The sequence below is a fragment of the Kwoniella pini genome, chromosome 1 (genome assembly GCF_000512605.2).
Source record: "Kwoniella pini CBS 10737 chromosome 1, complete sequence".
Lineage (NCBI taxonomy): Eukaryota > Fungi > Basidiomycota > Tremellomycetes > Tremellales > Cryptococcaceae > Kwoniella > Kwoniella pini.
In genome coordinates this window covers 3,342,828-3,356,104 of record NC_091716.1, presented here as the reverse complement: position 1 = coordinate 3,356,104, position 13,277 = coordinate 3,342,828, and the positions used below count along the sequence as shown (strand labels likewise).

The window sequence follows — 13,277 nt, the reverse complement described above, 5'->3', positions numbered from 1 at the left end:
TTCAGTCGATCGTTGTAATGTGATTTGTTCAAATGATCACTATTGAAGAATGATTAATATCTCTACGATATTGATATACCTGCCAACGGATTGATATTTATGTACTTGAGACGATATGATCAGGTAGTCGTTCAATCCAATCAACCCACATGATCCACCATTCGGCGAACAGGATGAACGGGTTTGTTGTCTTGGCAATTGATCGAGGAATGGATATTCAAGGGGTAGATGGTCATAGTGGAGCCTAAATTAGCTTGTGTGTGAAGAATGATAAGCTCAAAGGAGGTTCTGACGTTGATTGAAGCCGGATTGAATTCCCTTGTGGCTGAGTTAGCGGAGCGAAATTATCACCGAGAAAACCGTCCGAGCGATGGGGCCAAGCGGGATACTGTATATCTAATGACCATATCGATGGAATTCTGACTCATGAATTGCGCGTCTCATATCAACGTGTACACAGGATTGATGTAATTCATTGCTCAGGGGAAGATTATTGTACAGTAGAGCAGTTCTAAGAGAAATTTCCGAAGTCTGGGAGATGCAATGAGATAGTGCATGTATACAACACATGCGATACACCTTTATGCACATATCATACATGAATCACAAGCTTACATTCCACTAGCGGTTATATTGCCAGACGTCTTGGGATCAGAATAATTAGATACCCTCATTAGCAATTGATCCACCAAGAGAATCAACAATTTCAAAAGCAACGTTCTTTTCGCCACCTCTAGTTTTATAAAGCTGTAATAAAGTGTCTAATATGAGCTAAAATCGTTTTCTGGGGTTTGGTCGAACTTGTGAATACCGTTGAACTTACACAATTAACAATTGCTAAATCTGATAGCAAATATAAGAAATAGTCAGTTGAAGCAATATCGTAGAACTGAATTGCATTCCTTTTGTATGAATTAACTTACATTCTGGGGAATTACCTTCCGTTCCACCTCTAATAAAAATTGTTGAATCGTAATACCATCCATCAGAAGCAGTTGGAGGTGAAATCCAAATAGGACAAAGTCTTTCGAAACTATAAATGAAAAGGTACGGTACAAGTATTGTAAGAATCATATTACTCGAAATTCGAAAAGGGATAACGTATTTACTCTACTTCAAATTGATCCATTGTTACATTATTTGGCTTAGCAACTAAAATAGGATTAGAATAATTATCTTCTTGTGATTTGATAATCGTTAAAGTTGAGAAAATGGTAATGAGAAATGTGATACTTGAACGCATTTTGACTTGATATTGAATTATTTTTTAAATAACAAATTAGGTTTTGGTAAATGTAAATGTAAATAAAAATTAATGAAAAGGTTAATAAAAAGACCTCTCAAAATCCAGTCAAAAAATTCCACCTTTATATAAGAATTTATAATATGTTTGAAAGGATATGCCAAGATTATCAAAAGGAATAGCATTGCTTTCGTTACATCGCATTTCTCCCGGATCACTCTATAGGCTTTTTCATAGTTTATTTCGGTAATTCGCCATGTAACTCATGTTCTAGTGTACTCCTGATCCCGGGCTCACGGTCATTCCGGTATGAATTGTTGATCCTTCAGCGCTATGATACCTACCCAGCCCAGCCTCGACTACTCGTTCACCTTGTGTTGAATGCTCAAATCAGCTGGTACAGAATTTCACTCAAATTTCATGCTGAGCCTCATCTTAGTCGGATTACAGTCCGGATCCGAAGACCCATCAGACTCCACACATCTAATGATGATTCATCAGAAGTCGGCTGATCCACTTTATTCGAACAGGATCAAGCCACCTGTAACAATGTAATCGAGCAGAAGACAGGAGATGACATGCATAGCGTAAGATCTATTCCGAGTCATCTAATACAATCTACAAAGTGTCTGATTCATTTCTTAATCAAGGTATGACGACGATTTGTATTCTCATAACTCATGACTATCCCACTCCGATAGGTCTCACAACTTCGAACTAGCTTTCTTATTCCTTTCCAAAACAACCTTGATCTCCTCAGCTGCCTCGCACAAAGCTTTACCGAATTTTTCAGCGTCATTGTTCTTAGTTGTGATACACCATGTAATCTTATTATCTAAAATAGAATAAGAAAGACCGTATCCATCGGGGACCACTATCATTCGCGATCATATAGAATCAGCATTTCTCGTTCAATTATGAGGTCACAAAGCAAGAAGTTTCGCTCACCTTCACCGTATCCCCAACCATCAAGGAATTTACTACTCAATTGACTTGTACTTAATTCCCAATGACCACTTCTTAATCCATCTTCATCCGTAAATACTTCAGGTATTTTCTCTCCTTCATCAGTCTTGACAAGTTTCTTCAAACCAAAAATATGTCTATCAACTCCTTGACCTTGAGAAGCCCATACGGAATATTGAATATGCCTTTCAACAGCTTTTCTAAGGTTTGATTCTCGTTCTGAATCGGTAGCGGAGTCAGAAAACATAGATTCGGCAAAAGCTTTAGATTCGTTAGATGCAGATCGAATGACTTCTGTTCGTCCCAACAGATATTTTCGAGTTTGACATGATTCATATGTTATACCTGGTCTTCCGAATAGTCTGGTGAATGCTAACTGCTTGACCATTTGGACCCATCCATCAGGAGAAATTTTATGGGTTTTGATAAGTTCTTTACCGTATCCTTCAAAGTTGACCATCTGCAACGTGAATCATATCTATCAGTATCATGCTCTTCCCTGATACCGGCTCTTCCCAATTAACATGGCCAAACGACCCTGCAGAAAACAGAGAATCAACATACCTTCAAGTCCTGCAACTTCATCTCCTCGCCAAACCCTTGTTTCGACTTAGCTACAATACTTTTCAGCTTATCATCCAATTCAAAGTCTAATTCTTCGACTTTAGGCATAGGGGTTTTGGCTTTTTCATTTTCAGGTAATTCTAATGGGATTTTACCAGCTTGTAAGGATCCAAGCATGAATTCATTGAGACGCAAAGTGGGTGTACCGTCGAGCATCGAGTCTGAGCAACAATACATTAGTCATGAGTTCCTGCTGGTAATGCAGCTTTCGATGTTTTTGTATATGAAGCACGCACGTTCACCATTGAAACCTGTTTCACCGTTGGAATCCACTATGATTTGATGCTTGTCAAACCACCTATTCGACCCTTTGTCCTTGGGTGATCTATCATGACCACCAGCCCAAAGTGACCACGCTCTAGCGTCTTCCGTCGAGGGCGCTGGTCCATCGTCGAGACAGACGAGGAGGATTGCGGAGTCTATAGCGTCGATGGAGGATTTGTTGTTTGGTGAAAGGTTTACTAAGTGGTCGCGAGCCTGACCATCAAAGTTCAGAGGTATCAGCATTGTGTCATCTGTATGCGAAGCGGGATTATTGGACAGAAAACGGAGATTTAACTAGCTTGATTGATCAATAGAGAGAGAATCGATCACTCACTTCAGTCCATACATCCCTGTTGTCAACGGTCAGAATACCTACTCCACTTCCTTCTCCTTGCTGATCAGCCAGGTCCTTGATCTCTTTGAATGCGTCCACAAGCTCAGATTTACTCCTTCCTTGTGTATCGACCTTGTAATACCTGTTTTTTCGTAAAACGACGATATGGTGATTCTGTGCTCCGTGGTTGGTGGGGACATCAGATGGTTTCGTCGGTGTTCGGACTGCGTTGAACCTATTCCGGTGTGAGCTATTTTTCAAGGTGAGGGTTCGAGATGCGAAACAGCTTACAGGTATTGATATGAGTTCATACATAATGCTTGTCCTTTGACTTTTTCAGGTTCAAGTATCTCGCTGCGTATTCACAGTATAATATCAGCTTGTGCTCTGCTTCAGGCCGAAGGCTAGAAGCAATCGATAAGCTGACTAACCTATCGACGAGTTTCTTGAATTCCACAGTAGCTCTTACAAGCTCAGCAGCCCTTTCTTCTTGTGATTGACCATTGCCTAAACCTCTCTTGTGAATATAGAAATACGATACATCAGGTATGATTCGTCCTCTATATCCCATATAAGCAACTTCATTCCACCATTCAGATAACCATGAATCCTTTTGAGCAGCTCGATCTTCTAATCTCTTTTGGAGAACTTTAGAAAAGTCGTCATTCAAGAATTGTTTTACGAATTTTTCATTTCGAGAATAAGCTTCTTTTGATAAAAGTGGTTGGAGAGTTTCAAGGTATTTGTGAAATGTTGAATTTAACGTTGGGATAGGTAAATGTGGAAGATCGCCTTGAGAGGCGTATAGTGGTTTCACAGAGGATTGAGATTCGGATTTAGGAGTTGGCGAAGTAGTCAAGGGTCTTTTGGAAATAGGTGATGACATTTTATATGCCTAATTTTCTCGTCAGCGTATGCATAACTATGATGATAGCAGAATGTCCTCACTTTGACACTCGGTAATAAAGCTGAAGACCGAGATATACGTGAGACAGATGAAGAAGAACGAAGTAGCATTTGTGATTTTGGCTTTAGTTATATTCGTGATTGATGTATATCCTGCACAAGTTGTATTCGATATGATTTGCAGTATAGTCTAACCTAGGTTTGTATGGACATGGTGCTTTTCCCCATGAGTTATTGGTGAATGATTTATATATATATTTGGCAAAGTGAGGATGAACGTATCAAACACAACATAACATTTTGTGCCGATGAATTCGGATGCAGCAGTTTAGTGAGTAGAGTGACGAAACCCTCGACCGGTTTAAATACTCTTTTGTATAACCGGTCGAACACCGAATAACAAATCATCGCGTGGCGGTTCAATTCCCCCGGTTTTCATTAAGCGAGATTTGGTATTATGAGGAGAATTACGGATCGGAATCTCTTTTTTTCCGAGTATTGGGAAGCTTTATAAGGATTGACTACTGTGAATGCGGTGAAGAATGAGAGTACTGTCAACGGTGATGATGATGAGATCTCTCTTGGTCAGATGAATCGGTTGAGAGGCTGTAGTGAGTAAGATCAGGATATTTCTTTCCAAAGCAGCGACGTATACTGTAACGAAAAAGATGCCGCTTCCATGATTCCGCTAGAACGTAAAACGTAAAATCTTGTAAAAATCAACACATTTTCTCTGAAGTTTGCGGGGTAGGCGATTGATTTTGACATTTTATATGCGGGGTACACAGCCTCCACCCATATAATAATCAAGGATCAATTAAGACTTTTTAACCTTTTTATGAACGAAATGAAACGGCAAGTACGTTTCACATTTTAACCCATTCATTCACACCAAGCCTTTCTCTTTAAGCCATATGTAAGGGAGTTGAGTAAAAGATGAGATCATGCAATCTGTATTTGTATTATTATTATGAAATTTGATCGACCATAATTCCTATTCATTGTATTGTAATAATCAATTATACTAAACACTCTTTTTTAATAGTAAATCGACGCACGGATCGTCTACCACGCACTCGACACACTTCATACACATACTTATCAAAGGGTCATTAAGGATAAAGGAATGAAAGTATTATTCTGGAATTAGACTGTATTTGTATTTGTAACTCTTTAGACACAGCATAGCATATACCTATAATCAATTTAGCAATTGCATTTCATTCATTCATTGTGAGTGCACGCTTTTAAACGTCGATCTATGGTATCGACCACCTAATACCACAGGTCATCTCCAACTTATTAGATATCAGTAGGACAGTAACGATTCTCCTGAAATAGCATACATTTGCCGCTCGATGCTCGACGATCGTTCTTCCGACTAAATACAAACCACTCGCATTTTCCTTTCTTTACTGTATCTGTATAACGAACAGTTTCAATCTAACAGTCACATCATCCGAACTTGATTCGACATCGCACCCATTCGATCGGAATTGACGACATGTCGCATCGGCCTAACTCATCGGGAGATTATAGAGATTCACCTCCAAGTCATCGATATTCCCATCTAGAAGAGAATCGAGCATCACCAGCTCAGTATGATGTAGAAGAAGAACAAGGTGACCAAAATCAACCACTTCGTCAAGGTATATCATCACCTTTGCATTCTCCTTCAGCTTATCCTGATCAATTCCAACCTCAACAAACTGCTCCATATCCTTATCAACCTTCTGATCGAAGACGATCGTATCAGAATCAATCATATCTCCCACCTTCAGGTCCAGGACATAATGTGGGATACGAAGATTCACCAGATCCAAATGCTTCCACTGTATGGTCAGCATATGATAAAATAGATCCAGATAATTATGATGGTGTGGAATCTAAATCTAAATTATATGATCAAGAAATGGAAGAAGGTGAAATGATAGTTAAAGAAAAGAAAGGAAGTAGGAAGATTCATTCAACTGAAGTTATTGCTACTACTAGAGCTAGAAGATGGTGGATTCGTATAACTTGGTCATTAACTTGGTGGGTTCCAAGTTTTCTATTAATCAAATTAGGTGGATTGAAAAGGCAAGATGTTAGAATGGCATGGAGAGAAAAATTAGCAATTTTCATAATGATTATGCTTTCTTGTGGTATTGTATTATTTTACATTATCGTTTTTGGGAAGTTATTATGTCCAAATAGTGACAAAGCATGGAATACGAGTGAATTAGCTACTCATCAAGGAGAAGATGATTATATGGCAGCAATTGCAGGAAAGGTGTATGATGTGAGTCAATTTCCTTTCCAATCATGAGTTCCCTAATAATGATTCCTTTTTCCAAATAGTTCACCAAATTCTATAAAGGGCAACATTCCGATTTTTCAGGCTATACAACATCAGCAGATGTTATGCTTGAGTTCGCTGGACAAGATCTTACCAATTACTTCCCCATGCCAATGACTCTCGCTTGTCCTAATTTAGTGACCAACGAAGATCTGGCACTCATGAAAGCGAATTTTACACCGATCGTGGCTTACGCCGTTCATACAAGTGGTAGTCAGCAGACTATAACGGGTACAAAGCTTGACGACGATGATTGGTACACCAATCGATTAATGCCGGATCTGGAGCAATATTACAAGGGAAGTTATGTTTTTGATAAAGCAACTATTGAAAATGGCGCGAATAGCGATTCAAAGTAAGCGGGCCTTCACCACATCCTAACATCATGACATCTTTGAGAGCAATAACCTGATATTTTGCTTGATATCACATAGACAATGGGCGATATATAACAAAAAATTATACGACTTATCTGATTATTTATACACGGTTCAGTATTATTCGGGATCGAGCGGAACGGATCTCCCAAATTACAGCTTTCTAAATGAAGATATCACTGGTCTTTTTCAAAGTTCCGCCGGACAGGATATAACCAAAGCTATGAATGAAATTTTAGCTAAGATGTCAAGCGACGATGTGGCTAATAATTTGAAATGTCTCGATAATGCCTTTTACGTTGGTCAAATGGATTTCCGTAAAGAAGCTAAATGTTTGGTTCAGAATTATTTGTTATTAGCTTTCAGTATTATCATTATGGTCACTATCGGGGCGAAGTGTAAGTACCATCTTTAGGCATAATCCCACCCGGCAACTCTGATCATTGGTAAGACGATACTAATAAGTTGACATCATACTTGATCTAGTCTTGGCGGCATTACAGCTTGGTTCGAAGAGACAACCTGAATTGCTTGACAAGTTCGTCATTTGCCAGGTTCCTTGTTATACTGAAGGTGAAGAATCCCTAAAGAAAACGATCGATTCACTAGCTGCGCTCAAGTACGACGATAAGAGGAAGTTGATTTTCATAATCTGTGATGGTAATATCATTGGATCTGGAAACAACCGTCCTACCCCTCGAATTGTGTTAGACCTTCTAGGTGTAGATCCCAAACTTGATCCGGAACCACTTCTATTCAAATCGATTGGAGAAGGGTCGAAGCAGTTGAACTATGGGAAGGTCTACAGTGGCTTATATGAATTTGAGGGACACGTCGTGCCGTGAGTTTATGGCCTCTTCCTTCTTGGATCAATCCGTTGCATAAGGATATTTGCAACAGCTCAAGCTGACTCGGTTTGGCTTCCGAAGATACGTTGTCGTTGTGAAAGTTGGCAAACCTTCGGAGACTTCCAAACCAGGTAACAGGGGTAAACGAGATTCACAAGTGCTCCTCATGCAATATCTCAACAGGGTTCATTTTGAAGCGCCTATGTCACCATTGGAATTGGAAATATATCATCAAATGCGGAATGTCATCGGGATTGATCCTGCTTTCTACGAGTATATATTCCAGGTGGATGCGGATACGGTGAGCTTCTTCTGAAAAATTGCATACTTGTCAAGCCGATAGACTGACTGATTTTTCCCAGACTGTTACCCCAGATTCCCTCAATCGATTGATTTCTTGTACATCGGACGATCAACAGATCATAGGTATTTGCGGAGAAACTAAAGTTGCCAATGAAAAGGAGTCTTTGACCACTATGATCCAAGTCAGCTACCAATACGATTCTCAAATGAATTGCAAAGCTGACGTTGTTTTAGGTCTACGAATACTATATCTCCCATCACTTGACAAAAGCCTTCGAATCCCTTTTTGGATCCGTAACATGTTTACCAGGTTGTTTTTCAGTCTATCGAATCAGAACAGCAGATAAAGGTCGACCAGTCATTATTTCCTCGATAGTTATAGATGAATATGCCGAACCTAATGTCGATACTTTACATAAAAAGAACCTATTCTCTTTGGGTGAAGATCGATACTTGACCACTTTAATGATGAAGCATTTTCCAACTTTTAAAATGAAATTTACACCTGATGCAATTGCTCATACGGTGGCTCCTTCAAAATGGAATGTCTTACTTTCCCAAAGAAGAAGATGGATCAATTCGACGATCCACAATTTGGCCGAATTACTTTTCTTGCCTGAAATGTGTGGGTTCTGTCTCTTTAGTATGAGATGGATCGTTTTCCTAGACTTGTTGGGTACCATTGTGAGTCCGTCATTCGATTTAGATCGAGATCCAAGCTAAAACTTTGTGAAATAGATCTTACCTGCTACATGTGTTTATGTGAGCTAGCCTACTGTCCGGGTCGAAAACAACGCTGATTTCAAGTATGCACTTAGCTTGTTTACCTGATCGTTGTTGTATCGACACACGCCGCGGCTGTTCCCGTCATATCGTTAGCTATGATTGGTGCGGTTTATGGACTACAGGTGAGCTGTCGCCTTCTTGGATTTGGGTCTCAGCTGACAATCGAGATAAAATTAGGCTTTAATCTTCATCCTGAAGCGAGAATTCATGTTAGTTGGATGGATGATAGTGTATATCGCTGCGTGAGTGGAAGTCAACCTGTTTGTGGTCCGAAAAGTGCTAACCTGCCACCATCTTATCCGCAGCTTCCCGATCTATTCCGTCTTCCTTCCGTTATATTCCTTCTGGTCGATGGACGACTTTAGTTGGGGTAATACTCGGTGAGCTTCCTGCTCAACTTTTCTTGATCTGAAAGACCAAAGCTGATACGACGATGTATTGTAGTAAGGTGGTGGGAGAGGGTAACCAGAAGACGGTTGTGTACGAGGATGACGAACCTTTCAACGAGGGTATGATCCCATACAGAACGTTTAAAGGTAAGTATCGGGTTCTGAAAAAGTGAATCTTGTCACACACAAGCTAACCGTACTTGCTTGCAGAGTACGAAGCCAATGCATGGGAGACCGCCTCATTACATTCCGAAAAATCAAGAGTAACTACACATACATCAATCTCCCGAAACCTTCACCCATACCCCATATCCAACAGAGCACCCTCATTCCACTCTTCCACATCAGAATTACCACCGGGGGCAGATTATTGGCGAGATTCATCACCGCTCGGCCCTCAACATTCTTCCCGGAATTTACGTCATGCCGAATCAAACCCTTCGTTGCGAGCAGGTTTCACCCCTAGAGATAGAGTTCAAAGTATGGCTGGAATGTCAATGTGGGGTAATGGATCTAATGTGAATTTCGATTCTGCTGGACAACCAGGACCTATGAATCCGATGTTTACGGGAGGAAGCTTTATGGATAATGGTTCGATGAGAGGTAGCTTTTATCCTCCTCAACAAGGTATGATCAATCCGATAATGGGAGGTATTCCTCAAATGGGAATGATGGGACCTATGGGTCCAATAGGAATGAATCCAATGCAACAAGGTCACATGTCACCACTTCATACGGGATCTCAATATGGTGGAAATATGAATATGAATATGGGAATGGGAATGATGGGTATGGGTGCACCTAGAAATACGATAATGTCAAATATGAATTTACCCCAACAACAACAACAACACCAGCAAATGAATCAATCTAGAATGTCTTCTTATTCTTTAGCTACTACTACCAATCAACTAGGAAAAGAAAGAGATCCATTAGGTGGATTAGTTATAGATGAAAGGGAATCAGAAGAAATTGAAGATGAAGAAATATTAAATAAATTGAAAGCTTGGTTAAATAAACAGGATTTAATGAATGTGTAAGTTTTCATCTATCTATTTTCAAAATTTGAGCAGTAATGATATTAAAGTTAATTTTGATTGAATATAATAGAACAAAAAGACAAACTAGAGAAACTGTTTATACACTTTTCCCTAATGCTGATTTACAAAGTAGAGCAGGATGGTTAAATGAAAATATAGATAAGATCTTGAGTGAATCGTAGGCAGATCTATAAGCCAAAGAATAGAATAGATAACATAATCGATTTTTTACATATTCATAGCATCTGTATTTTAGTTAATAACAATATTCATTCAGTTAGTTTCGAGTTTATAAGTATGATCAATAGAAATGGACAATAATGCATATGAGAATTTTTTCGTGTGTTCACTTGGTATTTCTTTCATTCTTGGTGTGCATCATATTGGTCTATAATTGTGATCAGATCATTAAGATAGCTGTGCAGTATAAAAGGTGATCGTGATCGCAAGCTCGGTGTGTAAATAGCCGCCAGCTGAGCGGTGCAATTTGAAAGATCATCAAAAGTGAAATTCGGTCACCGCCGTTTTAGCTACTTTATATTTTAGTCTAAAACAAAAGATTAATTGACTGACCCTTTATCGATTAACTATGAATGATTGTGTAGTGTGTGGTATGAGGTCAACGGACACGTTGGTATTTGATCTGCTTAACATACCAAAAGAAACAATGGAACGGATAAAATGATACGTCTATTTGTGGAGCTTCAAGTGGTTTTTCTTGTTTAGTGAATAATTCGAGGCTGTGTTTGTAATACGTTGAACAAAAGAGGTTTTCGGTGATGATGATTTCCTTTGATTTACATGAGGCATCAATTGGTCAATGTAGATTTCAAGAGTGTATTATGCTTAGTAAGGTTGAATTACTGGAATATATATAAAGAGTACGAGTATATTGAAAATAATCATACTTTGATAATTTAACAATATAACATTTTTTGAAAAGAATTAAATTAACATATTTTTAAATCAATTAAATAATCTTTTTCATAATGTTTAATAAGTTATTCATTTCTACTCTTACTCTATTTATTTTTTTAGGAAAAGATGTATTAGCTTCAAGTGATAGAATTGATATTTTAAGACCTACTTGTATTTCGGATAATCAAATTTATGCTTTAGCGTAAGTTCAAAAACTTTCCTTCAAAATCTTCTTACCCGTATTTTTTATAAATTTATCATCCCTACATTGAAAGGTTTTTTTTTTTTGGAATGATTAACTAAAAAGTATTTTTTTAAATTATAATAGATTTAAAGGAGTTTGTGATCATTTTAAAGATGATAATAAAGATGGATTAATTCATATTACTTCTTATACTAATGTAAGAAATAAAAGTAAGTAAATTTTAAATTTTATAATTTTGATTTTGATTTTGATTTTAGTAAAATTTGATTATATATTTGTTAATTATAAGTTAATTTTTTTTTTTTTTAATAGCCGCAGATTATATTTCAGCTTTCTGTGTGAGTATTTTTTTTTTCTTTTTTGAGATTTTAAAGCAAGTTTTGGAAATTTTACTGAATTTATATTTAATATTGAATAGAGTTATAATGATACTAAAAATCAAAATCAAGTTGTATTATTTACTACTGAAGTAGCACAAGCTTTAGGAGGTGATAAGAAATCCCACTAAACTCTGAATTATCGCTCCGATGGAGGTCATTATACTCAGGTTTGAAGTTTGATATAATCCTTTAAATTTGTAAGGTTTGGAAAATGACGATGTATACACGAATTGATTGAATGATATATTGATGCATAGGTATACAATGATAATGGTGATACAAACGTTAGATTTGACGTCTAATTTGAAATTTGAGATTGACTTTGTGATTATCGTCTTATCTTGCCTAATAAGTGGTTGATCTGGAAAAAAAAATAAAAAATAGTTAGCTTTACCTAAGATCGCGAATAGGAACATTGATTTCTCTCTAGATTTTTCTTGTTACACCATATTCATGACAAAGAGTCAAAGTATCTAAATCTCGAATGACTCGGCCAGATTGATAAATCAACTCACCGAACTCTTTCCTTTTCCACCAGTAGCATGTCTATTACTCATACAAGCTTGTAAAGCTTTTGCTGATTCTGCACATGTCGTTGTATGTCTTAAATCTCCTGTAGTTGCGAAACATGCTAATAGTGTTGATAATTCTGGTGCGCAAGGTACGACGATTTGATCTGATGTTGTAAGTTGTGCAGAGGTATGAAGAATGTATCGGTAGACAGATGGATGTGAGATCGGATCATGTGGGATTTGATATGAGAAAGAGATGAAATGGTTATATGAATCAGAATTGTAGTTTAAAATTAGGACGAAGTTAGCGATTTTGAAGATGATTTGAGATTATTGAAAGATAACGACTAACCTTTCCTTGGCCGAACTTTGAATCTAAAATTTCCCGATGGCATTTTACCCTTCTCTTTCCTTGTGACTGGTTGCTGAAAGAACGATACGCAGTGCTGTGAGACTTATGATTGTGATTAATGTAGTTTTAACCCAATGATGTAAAGAATGGTTTTATCGAAGACGATAGGACCTCGGAAAAAGTCAAAACAGCGAAGAGAGAAGAATCTATTTAGGTACTCCATTTATCCTTCACAACATCATACTCTCAGTCGCTTAATTCGTATTCAAGCAAGATATGCATATCACAATTCGAAGAACAAGCCATGCATGATGATTCTTGACTTGAACGAGACAAGTAGGTGAGTATATCAGCACAATAATTGACTTGAAGACTATATAGACTGATCACTTGAAAGCCCAATTTTACTTAATCGCTTTGATTCTAATGAAGATCGTTATGAAATCGAATGGCACCATGCAATGTAGTTCGCCCAGTTGGCTTGACATGTTT

At 37.9% G+C, this 13,277-nt stretch overlaps 5 protein-coding genes across 5 annotated transcripts; 2 read left to right on the top strand and 3 right to left on the bottom strand.

Annotated features, from left to right (window-relative positions):
- Positions 1-660: 660 nt before the first annotated feature.
- Positions 661-1,243, bottom strand: I206_101277 (uncharacterized protein; the record flags this gene model as incomplete). Its single annotated transcript, XM_019151831.1, has 4 exons — positions 661-747; positions 824-843; positions 924-1,033; positions 1,110-1,243. The coding sequence occupies 4 exons, from the start codon at positions 1,241-1,243 to the stop codon at positions 661-663; spliced, it is 351 nt and encodes a 116-aa protein (XP_019013969.1).
- A 704-nt stretch (positions 1,244-1,947) lies between these two features.
- Positions 1,948-4,317, bottom strand: I206_101276 (uncharacterized protein; the record flags this gene model as incomplete). Its single annotated transcript, XM_019151832.1, has 7 exons — positions 1,948-2,117; positions 2,192-2,669; positions 2,774-2,994; positions 3,070-3,310; positions 3,432-3,666; positions 3,723-3,785; positions 3,863-4,317. 7 exons carry the CDS (start codon positions 4,315-4,317, stop codon positions 1,948-1,950), a joined length of 1,863 nt encoding a protein of 620 aa, XP_019013970.1.
- Positions 4,318-5,841: 1,524 nt separating this feature from the next.
- Positions 5,842-10,600, top strand: I206_101275 (uncharacterized protein; the record flags this gene model as incomplete). Its single annotated transcript, XM_019151833.1, has 14 exons — positions 5,842-6,618; positions 6,678-7,030; positions 7,110-7,450; positions 7,539-7,893; positions 7,982-8,201; positions 8,263-8,385; positions 8,438-8,887; positions 8,942-8,965; positions 9,022-9,111; positions 9,167-9,231; positions 9,295-9,369; positions 9,434-9,525; positions 9,589-10,414; positions 10,489-10,600. 14 exons carry the CDS (start codon positions 5,842-5,844, stop codon positions 10,598-10,600), a joined length of 3,903 nt encoding a protein of 1,300 aa, XP_019013971.1.
- An 807-nt stretch (positions 10,601-11,407) lies between these two features.
- Positions 11,408-12,049, top strand: I206_101274 (uncharacterized protein; the record flags this gene model as incomplete). Its single annotated transcript, XM_019151834.1, has 4 exons — positions 11,408-11,538; positions 11,665-11,750; positions 11,854-11,879; positions 11,960-12,049. The coding sequence occupies 4 exons, from the start codon at positions 11,408-11,410 to the stop codon at positions 12,047-12,049; spliced, it is 333 nt and encodes a 110-aa protein (XP_019013972.1).
- Positions 12,050-12,249: 200 nt separating this feature from the next.
- On the bottom strand, positions 12,250-12,828 carry I206_101273 (uncharacterized protein; the record flags this gene model as incomplete). The annotated part of the gene is made up of 3 exons (XM_070202357.1): positions 12,250-12,282; positions 12,437-12,597; positions 12,786-12,828. 3 exons carry the CDS (start codon positions 12,826-12,828, stop codon positions 12,250-12,252), a joined length of 237 nt encoding a protein of 78 aa, XP_070058458.1.
- Positions 12,829-13,277: the final 449 nt, after the last annotated feature.